This window comes from Neocloeon triangulifer, unplaced genomic scaffold, assembly GCF_031216515.1.
Source record: "Neocloeon triangulifer isolate White Clay Creek 2 clone unplaced genomic scaffold, ASM3121651v1 ptg000001l, whole genome shotgun sequence".
Taxonomy (NCBI): Eukaryota; Metazoa; Arthropoda; class Insecta; order Ephemeroptera; family Baetidae; genus Neocloeon; species Neocloeon triangulifer.
The window spans coordinates 9,666,954-9,687,471 of NW_026775544.1; the positions used below are offsets into that span (position 1 = coordinate 9,666,954).

The 20,518-nt window shown below is 37.5% G+C and overlaps 1 protein-coding gene and 1 long non-coding RNA gene across 3 annotated transcripts in view; one reads left to right on the forward strand and one right to left on the reverse strand.

The window, feature by feature from the left end:
• The window catches only part of LOC132196378 (serine/arginine repetitive matrix protein 2), a 37,494-nt gene that overhangs the window by 2,334 nt on the left and 14,642 nt on the right, over nt 1-20,518 (reverse strand). For both annotated transcript variants that reach the window (XM_059618974.1, XM_059618967.1), the window contains 7 exons: nt 19,807-19,976; nt 19,582-19,749; nt 9,387-9,755; nt 6,257-6,769; nt 5,357-5,632; nt 1,794-2,428; nt 590-772 (listed from right to left, as the gene is read on the reverse strand). In XM_059618974.1, the coding sequence (XP_059474957.1) occupies nt 590-772; nt 1,794-2,428; nt 5,357-5,632; nt 6,257-6,769; nt 9,387-9,755; nt 19,582-19,749; nt 19,807-19,976 (2,314 nt within the window). The remainder of the gene's footprint in view (nt 1-589; nt 773-1,793; nt 2,429-5,356; nt 5,633-6,256; nt 6,770-9,386; nt 9,756-19,581; nt 19,750-19,806; nt 19,977-20,518) is intronic.
• On the forward strand, nt 12,853-13,628 carry LOC132196425 (uncharacterized). The gene is made up of 5 exons (XR_009441760.1): nt 12,853-12,930; nt 12,991-13,029; nt 13,087-13,148; nt 13,209-13,288; nt 13,519-13,628. It is a non-coding gene; the product is annotated as an uncharacterized LOC132196425 (long non-coding RNA).

Genomic DNA, 20,518 nt, shown 5'->3' on the forward strand with positions numbered 1-20,518 from the left:
ACAAATAGACGCACTGATTGAGATTTCATTAAAAGTTTTTACGTTTTTAATTTTAATGCCATTTGGGTTTTTATGCAACTTTTCTATTCAAATGACAATTTCAATGAAAACGGTTGCTTGAAAAGAAAAAAAAGGAATTGTAGGTTTTGAAAAATAAAATGAGGATAACCTGATTTGGCACTCAGAAAGGGCTTTTAAAATTGGCCAAAAGTAAACCAAAGAAGATGGATCTTGTGGTAGCTCCTCTACATTATTATAGCAATTAGGTCATTAATGGCATCATATATTTAACTGTAAGAAAAATATCAATTAAAAATTAAATTTTAATTGAAAATTTCTATAAAAGATGTAATATGTGCCGATTAAAGAATGTAATATTTTTCTCACAAGAGAAATCAGGACGTAGAACGCGTGTGTGTGCGTAGGAATAAATATTTTCCAGGATCTGTGTCTCTCCTATAATCGCAATAACTGACCACACGACTTGGCAAGCGCCTAAACGGGTCACACAAGCGCGAAAGACCTTCTTGCGCTCGCGTGAGCGGGCGCGCCTTTAAAGGCGCGTCCGCCGCCACACGTGGGCCCTCACCTGTGGGTGCCTGCGCGCAGCTGCTGCAAGTTCCTGACCTCCTCGACGCCGTCCTGCGATCCGCGCCGCAGCTCCGACGTGCGGTGCGTGCGACGCGAACGCTCGCCCGGCGGCGTCACGCCGTCGTACTCTTTTTCCCTGCCGTAGATGCTGCCGCCGAACGGGTCCTCACCCAGGTAGTACCTGAAAACACAAACAATTACATTTATTTTTTGTCCTACATGCTTTTAAAAATAATCAAGAAATTTACTAAAATTGATTTAATATTAAAAAACCAAACATTCAGATTTGATTAACATTCATTGAAATGAATTCATTAAATGAAAATTGCATTTTTCTTTTTTTTACGAAAGGACTCAAAGGACAAAGTGATATTAAGCAATGTTAAGTATTAATAAGATTGGAAAATCAGAAAATAAATACAACAATAATTGAAAAATCTTATTTTTAGAATAAGTTTCAAAAATCAATATAGAATAGATGATTTGCTGAAAAACTGAATTTTATAGCACTTAAAATTGTGAAGTACATTTATTTATTTAGATTTTTGGGTCTAGAAATTTAATTCAAAATCATTTTTATTTAAAAAAATAGCCCGAAGCAAACAAAAGCTCTGGCCAGGTGCATGAACTTATTTAAAATGTAAAAGAATTAAGAATCCGAAAAATAAAAGGTTAAGAATTGCAAACGGAAAAATTATATTCCTCTTAAAATTGCTTTCTGTTGCGTTGGTTTTTGTTCTCAGCCATGTGATAGTAATATAAAAAAAGATAAAATTTCAGCCGTTAAATTGAAAGTTGGTAAATGTTTCAAAGGTTATTTTCAGCCTTTGTTTAAATCAAAACATTTAAATAATTTATTTGAGACTATTCTTATGTGCAAAATTTCAAATGCATTGATGAAATTTATTGCTTACTTGTAATAATAAAATTAGTACTTTATTAGCGATTTAAAATTCTCATGAAACTATTTCCATTTGCATTTTGTATTTTGTTTGTGTTCCCTTGGACAAAGTTACCCTGGAGTGAGCATATATAATACATAATCTATTTACAACTATAAAATGATAATATAACTCTTATATTATTTAAATTTAACATTTTAAATTACCAAATGAAATTGCACAGAAAAAAATTCAATTTGACGAGAAAACATTATTCTTACGGAATTGCAATTTTGAAAGAAGGTGAAAGAGAAAACGTACCTGCGCGGCTCCATATCGGAGCGGTAATGTTGCTGTCGGTGCTGCGGAGGCGACGAGTACCTCTGTCTGTGGCGCGGAGGGGGTCGGGGCCGCTCCTCCCCTTCGCTGCCGGTGCTGTAGTCGTTGGCCCTGCGTGGCTGCTGGTGGTGGTTGTGGTGGGTGGTGCTGGTGGTGGTGCTGTTGTTGGTCACCACCTTGGCGCTCGGCTTGTTTTTCTTGTCGCCGGAGCGCAGTTTACCGACGAGCCGCCGCAACGAGTCGCCGAAGGAGGAAAAGCTGCTCTTTTGTTGATGTTGTTGCTGCTGGTGGTGCTGGTCGGCAAAGCGCGTCTTCTGGTTCAGTTTGCGCTGCTGGTTGTGCAGGGGCGGCGACGGCGATGGGCTGCTGTGGCCGCGGCGCCGCTGGTGCTTGGGCGAGTAGTCGGGCGGCGGCTCGAGCTCCCGAGGACTCGAGTAGCGCCGCTCCAGCTTGGCCAGATTTTCCCTCGAGCGCAGCAGCTCGACGCTGCGGTGCCGGTCCAGACGCTGGTGCGTCCCTGAGTCCAACTGGCCGCGCGCCAGCTGTTGTCTGGCGGCGGAGGTCGTCGCCGTCCGACCCTTCCACGTCACTTGCTCTTCCTCGTACGACCGCAACTCCTGATAACAAAATTCAGAATTTTTACTGTTAATTTTCAAATTAAAATTTAGCATATTATTTAAATTAATTTTGATTAGCAGAAAATTCTTTGGTGAAAAATGCCTCCAGAATAGCTAAAAATTTCAGTTGAAATGGAATAAGAAATGATTTCTTTCACACTTTGGTTAACGCTGGGTTAATGGTCTGTACTCATCACAGCTAGCAAGCTTTTAATTGATTTGAACTAAAAAAAAAATCAAACTCTTACTAAAGAGAATTAAATTTATTATCATTTAATTTGGAAGCAGAAGTGACATTTTTGCTTATTCTCTTCAATTGAGAAAAATCAAAGAGAGTTAAAATAATAATAATCTTATCTTGCAAAAAAAACCATATTCGTGCAAAATAAAAAAATTAAGTGCATTAATTATAAATTTGGTAGTTATACACTTAATATCCTTTTTGACTGATTGTTTTGGAATAAACTCTTATTCAAAGCATTTATTTTCCCCATTAATATCAACATTTCACGCTGAACGCTGAATGCTGAATTTTCGTTAAATTAACTCTCACACATTTTCCCATCTTCATTATAGGGATCTACAGACTTCTCATCAACAAATTAGTACCTAATTTTTGCAATTCAAAATATATATCTCACTGCAACGATTCCATGAATAATTATGAATTGTTCCGTCAACAGGAAAAACCCTGCATGAGTTTCTACAATCTTTCTTGAAATTGCGTGATGTCATTTAAAAAACCAGGTGGCCTGTCGGAGACAATTAGAACGTTTTTGGAGTAAAATTGGCGGCGATGCACTCACGCACACGTCCAAATGAGATCGCGACCGCCATTATACTCCATATATGAAACGTTGAGGTTTACCTCATTAAATATTCCCTGCTATGATGCCAATATTTGTTCTTTTTTGGAGCAAACCTGTGTGTAGTATGAAAAACTTCTAAATCACCTATCTATAATTTTAGCACACGAGAAAGTGAGACAGATAAACTTTTATGTTTGCCATGAATCTAGCAAGGTTTTGAAATTTTTTAAAGCAAAGCCAGGTTAAGCTATAATGATATACATTTCAGGTTATAGAAAATCAGAGCCAGTTCCGAGTTTGACGCAGCATAATTTAAATAAATAGAAAGTTTGCAAAATTTTTATGTCTTGTGGATTGAAGTATGCAGTAAAATACGTAAAATTGCACAGATTTGTGAATTAATTGAAAATGTTACAGTTCTTTAAGTTATAGTTTCAAGAATGTTGGGTTGAGTTATATAATTATGCAATTTCAATATTTTCAATAGCTTTGATGTCAAGCAGGTTGCATAATGTTTAAAAAATAAGCAGCAATCTCGGAGACGAGATTTTGGCAACTTCAATCCGCAAATTATTTTCTGAGAAATCTTTATTTCATGATAAATTATAGCATTAAATTATAAATTTCAGCTTAACTAAAAAATTTAATAATCTTGTATCGTAAAATCAGTTCAAATATTTACAAGAAACTAAAAATAATTCACACAATTTTCAATTTTCCTAAGCTGGGTGTGATTGAGTTGATTAAAGATCCTTGTTTTGGTGCAAAAAGTTAACAAGGAGATTAAAATGCTCGCAATTTTTGAAAAGAGCTGCTTGAGTTGCAGACTGGATTAAAATTTTGTACAAAACCTCAACACTTGCTTTTGCTCGTCGAAGGTCTTCCTCCAGACTGATGCCACGAACATAATCAGGCAAAAACATAAAACTCCATTTTATAATTCAGCTTTTTATCGCCAACATGGTGACTGCGAATGCAAGCCCAAAAGCGGCGTTTTCATCGCTTGATGTATTTAATTTGCACGCGGCGGCGGCTGTGGCGCCCGACCCATAAAGTTTCGAGTGCCGATGCCCATAAAAGCATCAGAGCAAGAGATTTGTTGCGCGACAACTCTTTCGAAAGCACCTGCCGTTCTCTAAAATCTTCGCTTGCGCTTCACTTCTTCGAGTTGGCGTGCGTGACCTTGTGCGTGACGTAACGAGCAGAAAAGAGGAGGCGTCCGCGAGTAATGTCATGCAAACGCCCATCCCTGGACCGACCCGCGACTACCATGCTGCTATAATTATTGCCAACGAGCGCGGCCCACGCTCTCATTCAACCACGAGAGAGTCACCTTCGGCGATCCTCTTTTGAATTTTGCACGAATGGCAAAACACCTGTTCCGCACTCATCCCGGAACAACCCCGGTTCCGCAATTCTTGCCAATTGCGAAATCTCAGAGCGTCCGATTAAACAAAATACGCCTTTGTTCGCCAGAACGTGACGCAACCAGACTTTTTACGGCCGCTTTTTTATATGTTTTGCCCGTTTGTTTTGTACATGCTCAAATTGGTCCGGAAGATTGCGATCGGGCCGCGGGCCACTCTATTTGCGCCAAGTTACCATACTAGGAAGCAACCGACCGACGGTTTCTCTTCGCTTTTCACTCGCTTAAGGGAAAAATGCGCGCCGCCCGCGCGAGCGCTTGAGAAATCAATCGACTCCGGAACAAACAAGGAAAAGCAAGAAATAAAATTCCAATATGTACAACTTGTTGTGCGTAAAAAAGAAGAAGAAAGAATTAAGGACTGATGCAGTCAAATTAAATTTCTAAAATTTCCAGTCATCTTCCAATAATTGCCAAAAAAATCTTCTTTGGTATAAAGACGTTCTTAAAATATAGAATTCTATTCTATATCATAAAGAAAAATGTTTAAAATAATTCCAAAGAAGAAAACCGGGAAAATTTGCAACTGCTTCCAATATGAAAAAAGGTTAGTTTTCTAAATATTCAATTTCGTTATATTTTTGTCCTTAAAAAAAAGAAACATTTATTAAATTAAAAACAAAATTTAAAAAAAAAAATCGTAATGAAGGAAATTCAAATTTTTTAGCAAAAGGATTGAAGTGTTTAAAGTACCTGTTGAGGAGGCGAGACGGGCCTGGCAGAGTGGTTGCTGGTGTAGCCCATGACTGGAGAGGACGCGCGGCCAGCAGCAAGTGCGTGGCTCGGCGCGGCGGACAAGACTGGAGCTGGCGAGGCGGCCTGCTGCCTGCCGAGCTGCTGAGTGGGCGACGTCGTCGCGTTTGCTCTGTTGAGCGCCTGGACGAGGCTCGACACCCGCGGGCTCACGTTGTTCGAGGCCAGCGTCAGGGCGGGCGGACTCGGCCGACGCTCCGCCCACTCGGACACCCCCTGGACAGCAAAATTGCAAACGTAATTATTAGCACACAGCGATGACAAAGACACACTTTATTGATTCTGATTGAATAAAAAAAAACGCCTTATATATGAAAAAAATCACAACAAGAGATTTTACAATCAAATGTACTTGATTGTTTATAGAAATTATTTATTTGAATTTTTTTATATAATATGAAAATTATCAAAAGAGTTGGATTTATAACACCCTTTTTCAATTAAAAGTTTAGCTACGCAGCTAGCTATTATTTTATTAATTCAATTTCAATTTACGATAGAAACAGTAATGATTTTGAAATCTAAAACGATTAGAGCAAAAGCTATAAAATCTGAAGATATAGTGTAATTTTTTTATTGAACGCTTTGCTAAATCATAAATAAAATTGTGTTTTGGACTGACCAATGGACAATGGTAATTATTTTTGTATAAAATTCTATTTCCTTTATATTTAACTTCAATAATAACTTAAAAAGTAAGAAAATACCATATTAATGTGAAATTTGATAAATATGTTAAAATTTAATTAAAAAATAACAATTTTAAACTTGTTACTATTTAAAATAATTACATTCTAATATTTAAAAATACGATGAAATACTATTGCATTTGAGACTGACCTGGAAGAAATTGGCACTTCCGCCTCCACTGCTGCCCCTTTGCGTTTCCTCGACCTTGGTGCCGGCGGTGGTCGGCGGCATCACAGGAGGCGGCGGGAGCGGCACCTCTGGACTGCTGGACAGGAAGACCCTGGTCTTCTGTTCAGGTGGTGTGGGCGTGGTCCGCACGGGCCTCGACTTCATCGTCACGTTGATGAAGTTGGCCGCGGAGGGCACGGGGGGTTCATCAAGGGAACTCTTGGAGCTGCGCGAGTCGCTGCCAAAGTGGTGCTCCAGCCACTTGGACGTCTCCACCTTGCGCGTCTCCTCCTCGGCGTCCAAGTCCAGCGGACGCTTGGTCAGGGCGTCCTTGCGCGCCTGGGCGGCGGCCAGGGCCGCCTGCTGCTTTTCCGCCAGGGCGAAAGGCACGCCGGCCACGCCGACCTGCTGCCGTCGCGCCTTTTGCATTCTGGTTGACAGGCTTTCCCACTCGGGGTCAGCCAGACCCTCGGTGTTGCCCTCGACGTTCTCCGCCTGAAATTTTAATTAAAAATGAGTTTCGTACATTTTTCACCTCAATCCATTGATAATTTAAAATAATTTTTTTTTAAAATCTTTCAAACACAACCCTTGTGGTGAAAATTTTCATCAGGAATTTTTTCCGGTCGCTTCTAATGAATCAAAACGGCGAAAAAATATAAAATTACATTAATATGAGAATCTAAATTGTTTGTGCACAGTTAAAAGTTTTAGTCAGCTGGGGTCTAATTCTGTAAGATAGAATCGTCCCATTTCCATTTCTATTTCATTTTCCATTTGCTTACCCATTCCATTTCGTCGCCTTTTTCGATAACGACTTCTATTTCGCTGGCCATTCCATTTCCATTTCTATTTCGTTGTCAATTTTAATAATTGAGCCATATTTATATTTATATATATTTATTTATATTTAATTTAATTATTGCATATATTATGCGCTTACAGTAATTTTCAAATGATTTTCAATATACTCAAGTCAATAAAATGTATAAAAAATTATTTCAATAAGGCGTTGAGTCAAAAGTACCTCAGTGTGGGAGAAAATTGTGGTACCACAGTGTGGGAGCAAATTGTGGTACCACAGTGTGGGCGGAAATTGTGGTACCACAGTGTGGGCGGGAATTGTGGTACCACAGTGTGGGCAGGAATTGTGGTACCACAGTGTGGGAGCAAATTGTGGTACCACAGGGTGGGCGCAAATTGTGGTACCACAGGGTGGGCGGGAATTGTGGTACCACAGTGTGGGCGGGAATTGTGGTACCACAGTGTGGGCGGGAATTGTGGTACCACAGTGTGGGAGCAAATTGTGGTACCACAGGGTGGGCGCAAATTGTGGTACCACAGTGTGGGCGGAAATTGTGGTACCACAGGGTGGGCGCAAATTGTGGTACCACAGTGTGGGAGCAAATTGTGGTACCACAGTGTGGGCGGAAATTGTGGTACCACAGTGTGGGCGGGAATTGTGGTACCACAGTGTGGGCGGGAATTGTGGTACCACAGTGTGGGAGCAAATTGTGGTACCACAGTGTGGGAGCAAATTGTGGTACCACAGGGTGGGCGCAAATTGTGGTACCACAGTGTGGGCGGAAATTGTGGTACCACAGGGTGGGCGGGAATTGTGGTACCACAGTGTGGGCGGGAATTGTGGTACCACAGTGTGGGAGCAAATTGTGGTACCACAGTGTGGGCGGGAATTGTGGTACCACAGTGTGGGAGCAAATTGTGGTACCACAGGGTGGGCGCAAATTGTGGTACCACAGTGTGGGCGGAAATTGTGGTACCACAGGGTGGGCGCAAATTGTGGTACTACATTGTGGGAGCAAATTGTGTTACCAAAGTGTGGAATCAAATTGTGGTACCAAACGGCGCATGCGATGAATTAAATAATATAAAATTTGCTAATTTGCTAAAAAAAAATATTATAATTGTATTTCAATTCAACCAATTTTTAAGAAATTGATTTAATTAACTTCGTGAAAGGAAAAATTATCTTGATCCCCTCTAATTATGAGCCATAAAAAGATTCGATTAAGGACTTCTTATTGACATAGTCAAATCAAGTCCTTACAACAATGATATAAACAGATTTTGGCGATTTTTGGAAATTTTAATCACCATTGTTGAAAAGACTTGATTTGACTATGTCAATAAGGAGTCCTTAAAAGGGGGTGCGAGAGACATATAAGAATTATAAATATACATTTTCATTGAAAATTAAATAATTCATATAATTTTATCAACCTGAATATTAAAAACCATTCGAAGAGCACTGTAAGCATAGGGAATAATTAAATTAAATATAAATAAATAAATGGCTCAACTATTAAAATTGACGACGAAATAGAAATGGAAATGGATAGGCTGCGAAATAGAAGTCGTTATCAAAAAAGGCGACGAAATAGAATGGGTAAGCAAATGGAAAATGAAATAGAAATGGAAATGGAACGATTCTATCTTACAGAATTAGACCCCTGGTTTTTGAAAATTATTTTGTTTCAGGAAACCGGCAATAAATGAACCATATAATTTGTATATTCATAAAAAAGATGAATGATCAAAAGACATCATAAAATGAAAACATTTTCTTTCATTCTTGTCAATTTCGGTAAATTTTTAGTGTTGTGGCTTTATGCTAAAATTAACCGAAAACGCTATTTTAATCTATACTAGTCAATTTCAGATTTGTTATTCTGGCTAATAATTTGAAAAATCGGTGAATATTCTTTTACTTATTTAATTTAATTGAAGAATTTAAGTACAAATTAGCCAGTATCCATTTCATTGAATTTTGCATTTTTTGAAATAGAAATTAAAGAAATTACCAAAGTTTTAAAATAACATCAATTAAATGTAATTTTAAAGATTTGTTAAATTAGGTTTTTATGTTTATTTTTTTTATTCCATGGTAAATTCCCAAAACTAGGGTAAAATTATTTTGATCTTTTATGGAAAAAAGAAGCATTACATAATAGCTGTTTTAAATTTAAATAAAAATTAAGGTACTTTCTGTTCATCAAATATTTTTCTCTGCTTTTGTTTCAAACAAAATTATCATTGTTTACAAAAAGAAACATTTACATTTTCGTCATTTTAAAATTTAGTGTTAACGCACCTGATAACGCATTTGTTCGCCAATGACGCGTCCGCCGGTGCCGAGGTAGGTGACGAGCGCCTGTTCTTTGGTGTGCGCGAAGCGTTGGCTGCCTTGCGCGGCGTCGATTTCGCGCTCGTCCTCGCTGGCGCCGTCCTCGGGCAGGGCGTCGTCCTGCGTCTCCTCGTGCTCGGTGGTGCGTCGCGTCTCGGTGATGACGCCGCCCTGGTGCACGCGACTCAGCTCCTGCGCGTCATCAGTGTCGACGACGCGTCGCGTTGAGCGCGATTCGTGCACCAGCCGAGGCGCCGAAACCAACGCGCCAGCCTCTTCGGCCCTCCGCAGCACCGAACGCACGTCTTGTTGATTCTGAACAGCCGTCGAGTACGACTGGAAGCAAAAATTACATTTCTCATTAATTAACAATCATAAAATTTAAAATTTCAAAGACAAAAGAAGCCAATATATATTGTACTTTTATATCCATTCTTAACAACAGGTGATGTTTTATTTTGAATGCTACCTAAAATATTCAAATAATTGTTATAAAGTTGCTATATTTCCAAAATGAAATAGTTTCAGAAAAGAGGTTTCTTATATTTTAGCCATCTCATTGATTTTTTTTTCCATGGAAAATTTCCCTGCGTAATTAATTGTGTTTTAAGACATCAATCACAAGGGTGTAGTGCTGATGATTTTTGTGTGTGGCTGAATATGGACACGTCGATTTGTTCACTGGCAAAGTGGAATGCAGACAACAAAACCCACGCTCGTTTATGTCGCTGCTGCTTTTGATTTCTTGTTCGCCCTTTGTCACTTTGTAAAACGTCAAAGTCATCGAGATTTGATAATACACCTGAGTGATATTTTTGCGCCCAGTCGCTAATCAAACTAGAAAGAGCTGCGTCACTTTTGAAGGCCAAGTTCAAAAATCCTCGCAGATCATTTCCTTTTTCTCCATGCAAATAAATAAAATTTTGCTCTCAGTACTCCGTTGTTTGATAACTTTGTCACGAAACGAGAGAGAAAAAAAGAGGCGGAAGCGGCTCGTTAAGACAAATCTCAACCCGAAGGCCACGGGAACCAAATGAATTAAAATAATATGCGCTTGTTGCGAAAACGCCCGCTATTTGCTCTGGCGGCCTCCCACGCCTGTGCTCGCAAGACACGCGCTTTCAAATAAAGTTGCTGAAAAACAACGCCGGACAACCCATTCCGACAGGTTTGGGAAAATGCTCAGTCAACATCCGAGCATCACCTTGATCTTTCAATTAATTTATTTATCGTCTCCGGCGAACGGCGGGCGGTCCAATAAGAGAGCGAAATAAAATTTACCGAGTGTCCTGCTGCGACAAAGCATAAAAAATTCAATCACAGTAAAGAGATTTTCATGAGATATACAACAACCAGAGCGGAGATTCAAAGGACACGCATTTTATTGAAAAATTATCGGTTCATTATTATTTTTATTAAATGCCCCTTGCTGTTTATACAAATTATTGCCAGTTCTGCTTCGCACGTTGCATAGCTTGCAGGTTTTTGAGCGACCTGAACTTGTTCAATAATTTACGATTTGTTGGCAATAGCGTGAAAAATAAAAAATGAAATCTAGAAATTGCGTATACTTTTTATATAAAAGTTTTAATTTTTATTTTTGATACATTTAAAACATTTATGAAATTTATCATATTGTTATAATTTCCTCATTTTTGCAAATTATTGCAGAAGTACATATCGTTTTCCATCCATTCATTCTCAAGTAACAACTTTAATAATAAACTGAAAGCAAAAGTATTTTCTGTAAAACCGCGAAAACGAGATGTGAGAGGGAGTGTGTAATCTAGTCATCAAATTAACAAGAGTGAAAGAGGTGCATTATTTTATCGCGTTTGATTCTCTTTTGAGCCGCGCGCCAACAACCTTGATCCACTTCTGGAAATGCTCAAACCGTGCAGGTGCTTTGTGCTTGAAAAGTTCAACTTAGCAGAGTCTGACACCAAATAATGCAATTGGCATTTCGTGCCAGTCTCAATTTTCAAATCGATGCATTTGTAAAGGTTGCTTATTTGCATTCGCTGCTTTCGCTAATTATACGAATTGCAAAAAACATTATTTATCGCAACCGAAGACTAATTACAGTCCGGCCTGCATAATTAGTGAGGCGTAATCGATAATTAAAGATATGCATACGGAGATTGCTGCCGGCGGCGCGATCGATTTTCTTCCTTTTCGCATTCTTCACGCGGCGACACAAATAACGAAATGTACCGTAAAGAGAAAATAATTGTTGAGAATTAACGCAGGGAAAGTTACGCAAAAGAATAAGACGATAATTGCTCCAAGGGTGAGAATTAAAAAAAAATTCATCATCTCGGGTTGCGTCACTTCCTAAAAGCAGTTGTTGCGATAAAGAAGAAAAAATAAAATGCTGAGGGTTTCAGCGGAGAGAATCACGAATTTTATTGGCAAAGGTCAAGCCGGGCGGGGTCAGAAGCCAACGAAGAATGGAGGGATTTCGCAGAGATGCCGGCAAATTACAGCTAAGCCGGGATTAAAAGTGACGGCGGATCAAAGCCCAAGAAATCCCATTTTCCTGTTGCAAAACATAAATTTTCAATTAGCATCTATTTATTATTTTGCATTAAAGAAGAGTTATAGATGAAGGGAGGATGCCGTTAACAAATTTTAGAGAGACACCAACAGTTTCTGGGATAAAGCTAATTTTCATTTGGTTTTATTAATTGAATTTCCCGTAGAAAATTGAGAATTTTTATTTATTTCAGTTAAAAATCGCATTTTTCAAATTATTTTCACGCGTACGTTATTTATGAATGCTTGCATCAAAATATAAACAAACATAAAAATAACAATTAAAAACGTGCTTGTTTGTGTTATATATAATTATGTCACATTGTGTCACATGACTTAAATTTTAAAGAATATATAAAATAATAAATAAAATGTACTTTATACATTAAAAAATACCAAAAGTGCTAAAAAATACATTTTATTTTGTAAAAGTTTATTTTAAAACGTAATTATTTATGTTATTGACATTTAATTTACGGTCCACAAAATAAAGAAATCTTGTCATTTCCCTGCTGATTGTGAGACAGAAAATTGGAAAAGTTTTTCACTTCAGATGGTGAGTAATAATTTTAGAGCGTCGCGCTGCTTTTTTTCCGATTGCGACTGCAGCAGCAAAAACACTTTCAAATCGGGCTGCATTCCTGCAAAACAGGTTCCGCCAGCACTTCTTGGCTCTCTTGGCTTTGTTTCGTTTTGCTGCTCTTCTCGCCACCAGAAGCAGGACAAATAATATTTATTTATTTGCACCACATTTCAAAATTAATGGAGCAAACGAGCGAAATAAAATATTTGACCCCTTTCGATTGGAACAATCGAGATGACCTTTGGATTGATCTGACACATCCAGCCAATTATCTATAAATCCATATCGGCTGGATAACTTTTGTAAAAGGCCATCAGAGAGTGCAGATATGAAGGCGCCAACAACAGGTCTCTTTGCTGCTGGATTGCCTTACAGACTCAAAAGGCTCAAAAGGTGCCTCTCTGGCTCGATTGTTTTTGTTCTGCCTTTTATAATAACATTTAATAATTTCAGACGCCGACGATCGACTCTGTGTGTCCCGACCCGACGCCGGTAATAACATTTTCCATCATTACTTTTAATTACTTTTTTCATGCAATTGCGAACCAGGATCTTTAAATTTGACAACCCTGGCGAATAATCGAAAATACCACTTTAGCCGAGACCGCAAAGTGAGACTGCAAGTTTCTTTCAAAAATTACCTTTAATAGTTTTAATCCTTTTTGTCTAAGCTCATATTATATGGGTGGAGGCGAGATTTTTCTACGAGAGTAAGGAAGAGTCTCAAACTTGAAGCTGAACTTGGACTTCTGTGAGTCTATTTTACAAACAACCCACTATCTAGACTTCTTTTAGTTTTGAAATTAAATTTGAGGCAAATTGAAAGTGTTAAAACTAAATAATTAAATTTGGAATTTCGTACTTCAAAAAATATAAATATTCAGTGATTCGTTCAAATGATTATTTTTAATTTTTCGCACTAGCAAATAAAATTTAATTTAAAAAATGTTTGATAAAACACTTCGGTCAAAATTTCTACAGGGTTTTTGAGTGTCGGCCTCGGATTTCAGTCGAAATCTTTTGGTCAGATGAAACAAAATTAGAGGCGAAGTCAGCCCGCCGTGCCCAGCAGATATCAAGTTGTGGAAGGCCTCGTCTGCAAACTGCAAAAGCACTGCGAGTAATTTGAAAATTGTACTCGTTTTGATGAGAAATCGCATCTCTGTCTCTTTGATGGAAATATATAAATAAAAATGCAATTAATGTAATATTTGGGCCAAATTTCTCATCGGCAATTGTTTCTTCCTGGCCGCAATCGAGATCAGCGGCCGCGAGCAAAATTCTCGTCGATCAAAAACAGGACGCGGAATTAAATGCGTATATTTTTCTCTCTGTTTCTCTTTTATGGCTACCGTTTCGGCAATCGGAGAAATTGGAAGAAAACAAAACTAATTCGTGCGTGATTATGATAAAATAATGCCAGCAGAATTCGCTCCACATATTTAAGTGACACGATTAACTGTATAAAGAAGGTTTCATTAATTACGAGGAAAGTCATTTGGATTTTGTGTTGGACCTTTACGCAATGCATTCCTTTTAATTTTTCATTCCTTCACTGAACCAAAACACACAGTCGGCATTTACAGGCGATAAATTTTGTTTAGCTGACGAGCGTGGATTTTATTTTGGTGCCGTCTGCGTGATAACGGCGCTTTTGAATAATAATTAATTGATAAATATAAAATGTGCGTGCCGAATTGACAAAAGGGATATACAATTAAAAAAAAAATAAACAAGCGCAGTCTCTTTTCTACAAAAGGGGTACAAATTCGCTACAAGCTTTATATAATATTAATATTAATAAATATACGGCTGAGATGACACAGAAGAAAAGGAGTTGCATGACCTTGGCTGCTGTAAAAGCACAGCAGCAAAAAATTGTAGAAATACAAAATGAAATTTAATAATTCATCTCCTTATCGTCGGAGGGACAGCTTTTGTCGCGAGATTTAGCGTTGCTTTTAATCTCTTTTTTGTAGAAACACGGTTTGAATTACGTGCTAGGAAATTTGTCAACATCTCGGAACGGCCCGCATGATATAAAGCGAGCAATGAAAGTCGGCGACAAATTTGGAAAGTAGTAAATTTTCGGATTTAAAAACATTAAAAAGTACATCAAAAGAACCCCATGAATCAAGAGATTAGTGAGTTGTGACCTGAATAAAAAAAAAACCGGAACTGGCGTGTAGATTGTCCGGGTAATCCGTGGTGGAAAAATGACTTTTTTTTACTCACCGGCGCCGTCTGGAGGAAAATTCGAATCCGATAGGAATGCGAGCACTTGGGTTGCGACGACCTGACACAAAACAACCTGACGCTGCGCTGGCTCAGGGTCTGGTCGGAGCTGCGGTGAAGGGCCCGCAGAAGGAGTGGGGGATACGGGGCACCTCTCCACCCCATGTTCGATTGGACTCGTATGAAAATTATCATTTATCGTTTGCGCATAATAGCGAGCCTACATAACACAAAGACCGCTAACCGAGCCAGTTTTTACTCAAGAATAAAGTTACAATTTTTTTTACGAAGCATAATATCAATTATGAAATAACTATTTCACAAGAATATTGAATATTTACTTGAAGAAAAGAAATCTAACAGTTAATTTATGATTTTGTTTTTTCTCCATTGACTTGAATTGTGAAAAATAACACAATTTTTGAAGTATTTTATTAACAATTTAACAATAATTAATAATTAATAATGAATTTTTGGCATTCATTTAAAATTAAAAAATGGATATAAAAATTAATCGGAATAAATATAAAAAATTGAAAAAAATAAACGTAAAATAAACGGAAAAATAAATGGAAAAATCAATATAAGAATTTAAAAAAAGTTTTAAACGTGCATTTAAAATTTTTCACTCATTACAATAACTCCAGCCCCATTTTCTCCCATTTATAAAAATTGTTAACCCTTTTCCTGACAATTGCGACAGTTTCTGCTCAACTTGGAGCGGTAGACGGTTTTATTGGCACGTTAATATATTTAAACGGTCGCGCGACACCTCGAGGCAACTCGAACGCAACTGGTAAATGACTCAGTCAGAGCAGATTATGAAAATTATAACCACCGATAATCACGCAATAATTACACAAACCGGCAAACGGTGTACATTTATTTCAACACGGTGCCCAATTTGGAATCCGCTCTTTATTTATTGCCTCTTTATTTGCGCGCAAAAAAAAAGAGGTCGCAGACAAAAAGCAGCAGCGAATGAGTCACGACGAATCAAGTTTTGGCTTCTTTTTTTTCGGCGCGTACGCAAATCGGCTTCTTTTCTTCCCGCTGCGTTCGAATTACAATCGAACCGGCAACGACACAGAGGACCCCAATATGAAAAGAGCGTCAGAGATCCTTGAGGCAGCGAATCCTGAGTAATTGAATTAAACGCGAATTTGCGTCAAGCAAAAAAAAAAGATAATAAAAAGAACCTCGTGAGGGTCGAGGTCACTCAAAAAAAGAGGCATTGACCAAATTGCGGTCCAAATTAAGCCACGAGGTTTTCTAAATAATTGAAATATATTTTTGGGTAAAGTGTAAAAATTCCAAATATTTTAAATCTTTTTTCAAACCATTCACGTTGGAGCTTCATTGAAAGAAAAATAAATAAAAAAGCCGCTCGCAGCAGGTTCTGAATTTCTTTGAGCGGTAATTTTTGCCGCCGCACAAAAACCGCTCTTTGTGCAGTGTCACGTTAATAAATTTCAAGAAATAATAATTCGGCAATGAATCAAAGGGCGGTATGACGCAATTTCCTTCTCTCTCTTTTGATTTCACTACTTATATGATCGTTTAATTTAAAATTATTTCTTTCGTGATGTGAAAAGACATAAGCTTTTTACTGCTCTGCTGTGATAAGACCAGATTTTTCCTTTTCTCAGAAAAGAAAAAGTTGTGTGGCCGAGAACAGGAAGAGAAATATAATAAAATTCCGGACGCCGCACCTTTCCAAGAGCAATTACTTGTCCTATACCAAAATATGCGGCCAGAAACAAAAGAGGTGCGCGAGATTGATTCTTGTAATCAATTTTGGAGGCCTTTATAATTTTACCTTTTTCACGCCTGGCAAAAAGAACCGTTGCCTCTTTCTTGTCTTGCTTATCTCGCGCAGCCTCCGGCCTTTGAATGGATATCGCTCTCTTGAGCACCCACCACATCAAAATCGACACTTCGTCCTTCAATTCTCACGCCGGAATCCAAATTATGGGCCATTTATCATAAAATGAGCATACAATAAAGGGATTTTGAATTAATACATCTCTGCGGCATCCATCAATTTGATTAATAACAGGATTTGTAAATATTGTAAAATATTTCTAAAATAATTACATGTTTTATCGTTTTTATACAGTCTTTACTCCTTACATATATAAATGTATTTTTTATCATAAATAAAATTTTATAAATGTTTTAACATGTCAATACCTTTTGTGTAAAAAAAATATTTAGTCTAATGACTTTTATGTACGCTTGGACTTTGAAAATGGTTTTTAATGTATTGAAAAATGAAGTCAAAGAATTTTATTTTTAATTAAGGGTAATTATAAAAATTTCAACAAAACACTTTCGAATAATGAGAAGGGACAAAATTAATAATCATTTTTATGACAGGTCTCTAACGCTTGCAAATTAATTACAATTTAAAAAAATGATTGATGAATGGAATTAAAGAGGGCAAGAAGTGAATTTTTACCGAAACCGTTACGTCTATCAAATTGATATGACCATCCAAATTAAGCAGCTTCAATTTCAGTTCATTTTTGTTTTTTTTTCTCCGATGACTTCATACATAAGTTGGACAAAAGTGCGCCTGCAGCACTTTGCCAAAGTCGCATTCGCAGAAGATAGAAAGGCGGAAAGTTTGTTGGATAAAATCGCGCGAGAGCAGCTCGTGGCCGTCCCTACGTTTATTGCATTCGAGTGAGTGCATGCAAGTGTTTATTGTGTATAGTAAATATGGACGAGCTTGGAAACAATCGCAATTATAATTGGAGCCGATTTGCCGCGGATCGAAAATTCCTTTCCCATTGAGGCTGCAGCGATTTATTGTGACGCAGAAAACGACCAGGAAATGTAATAAAGCGATCGCTCGCTCGCTCACTCGCTCTCCGACCGCGCGACTTTACTACTGCTTTGATAATTTATGGATCGAAGGCACTTTATTCTTCATGCACAGCTCTGAATTCAATAATTAACAGTTAAATGGTCGCGACTGAAAGTATACTCGCATAAATTTCAACCCAGTTGATAATATTTTCGCTCCATTCATTTGACAATCGGAAGCAACAATCATTGCGCAACGTTATAATATTTTCACTCCAAATTGGCCAATTTGTTCTTTGCGGTTGCAGCTGGGAAGAAGCGTTTTTCGAGCGGTGCCGTTTTTTTACAACCGCGGCACGTCATTTTAGATGATGATCGTTTTGTTACAATCTGAAAGGGAATCGATCCAGGCGCCAGTTTTCTTTCACATGTTTACAAAAACACTCTTGGTTTTCACACGGATATCCTTAATAAAAGTGTAAAACAATAAATAATTAGCTAATTATTCACTCAATAAAAATTAAAAATATATGATGTGAAGACCTCCCTGCTGAGAATGTACATACATTCAATATTTTGATTAAAATGCAAAAAAAGTATCATTTTATGAAAAGATGTTTATATTATAAAATTGTGATTGAAAATATTATAATAAAATTTGAGGCCAACGACCCCAAATATATTGTGAACTACAAGAAATTTTTAATGGACATAATTGATTAAAGCTAATTTTTCCAAAATTAATAGATAATTTACTTCTTTAATTAATTCATGAATGGGAAAATTACACTGAATAAAGAAATTATAATAAACTAATTATAGTCCAGCTCATCCTTAATTCGTAAAAATTTACTTTTGTTGATCATGCAATAAAATTTTGTTAAAGACAATGAAACTTATTATTTATATACTGTATTCAATTCAATTAATTAACATCAATATATTGTGCCTAAATAATTAATTTGCGCTCAGAGGATTTACCAAAAGAATTATTTGCAGCACTTAAAATTTTGGGAGGCAAATAATAACATGTATATTATATTATTTTACAAATTGTTATGAATCTCAAAAGAGAAAGACACTGAATCGCATCAATTCCGCAGGTCAAGGAATGGTTTTGAACTCCCAAATTAGATAATGGATTACTCTCTCTCACTCCAACCTAATATTCGCCTGGCATTGGTTGCATAACAACCTGGGAAAGTGTGAAGTTGTGTGATCGCGATCGCCCGGAGGTGGCCGTGTTTTTGACGGTAGCTTATGGATCTGAACCAGCACCTGCAAATGACTCTTTTTCGAGATACTTTCGAAACTCGAAATTTATTTGCACACTCGTCCGTCTTGTGTGGGAAATAAGGCCACCACTTCTTCTTTATAAACGTGTCGCCAATTTCACAGCCGCAATTCGCCTCGGTAGAATGCATATTATACAAATTTCCAATTTGAGTTCATTGACGAGTTTATTTTCATTATCTGCGATCGCTGCAATGGAGATGCAGAGGATGATGATGTGTGCTTTCTAATTAAAGAAATGACTTCAGCGCGCGGCTGCCGAGAATGAAAAGGAGAATATAACGAATATCCATTTATTCCTTCTCGCAATATGCGCCTTATCATCATCACTTCGGAGCTTAATGGCCTCTTTGTTTACGTCACGAAAAAGAGCGGCAAAAAGCGTGCGTGGGGAATCCGAGAGAAATATTACTGCGCACGGCGCATTAAGTGTGATATTCCATGACGGCCTGCACATTCACATTATTATTGAAATGTGGCGAAAAAAAGTTCAAATTATCAGGAAGTAATTAATACAGATAAATGTCTTCCTGTCAGCTCGGACATTCAAGGACTTAAAAAAATTGTTACTTTTTCTAATTAAATAATTTATTTTTCTTTTACTCTAAAATATTACTTTTTTTAATAGTCCATTATTTTTTGCAATTTTAAATATTACACTTTACAACAATCTGCTTTGAATGAAAATTAAAAAAGGGTTCCTACCTGTTCGGAGAGGTCGCCCAGGGTTTGCAGCTGCTCCGTTTCGCGGATGTGTTTCTGCTGCTCATTGCTGTGCACAGTTCGTTCGCGCACTTCGCGCACCAGACCGTCTCCTTCGAGGGGCAGAGCGACCCACCCTTCGCCAGGAGGCTCGTCTCCTGTCGTTTTGTGCTGGAGGAAAAAGGAAATTTTCACGTTTTGTTGGAGTTGGGAGTTTTTATCACTAACCTCTGTGTGCTGGTGCTCCTGTTTCTCCGTGTCCTCCGTGGTGTTTGTGGACACCAAGGGTCCCGAGTCTACCACCACTTTGCCATCTTCCAGCACAAGCTGCCGCTTGACCCGAGTCTCAATCTGCCGGGTTGTGGTCAGCTCCGTTTTCTTCTTCGTCACCCATTCCTCTGTAGAAACAGACAAAAAACAGTTTTTAGTTTGGTTAAAATTAAATTTTTAATGTAAGCTTTTAAGCATTTTATTATAATTTTCTTGCAAACATGTATTTTTTCCTGGTTTTGGCTTCGTTGGGTTACAATGTTGGATTAAGAAAAATAAACTATTTAGCTTCCATAGTGATTCATTATAGGAAAATTTAATTAATTTTTTGTTGTAAAAAAAACATTGAGAAATATAAACTTTGGTGTGAACAATTTGAGATTTGAGATGATTTCAAATTATTTTAAATGAGGCCAATGTAAATATAACGAGTGTTAAATTAAATTAGGAACAATGCAACCTTTTCGTCCTTTTTTTTAAGCCTCTCATTTTTCAATTCTGCGTTAAATAACAGTTTTTAACATTAATTTACTGCCTTAATTTAAATTGGATCTTTACAGATCTAATTAAATTTGATGCTTTTGTTCTTCCAAAAGCAATATAAAGAATTCAAAAAATATTTGATACACTTTACATTGTCACGTTTTATTCATATAGTTTTGATAGTGAA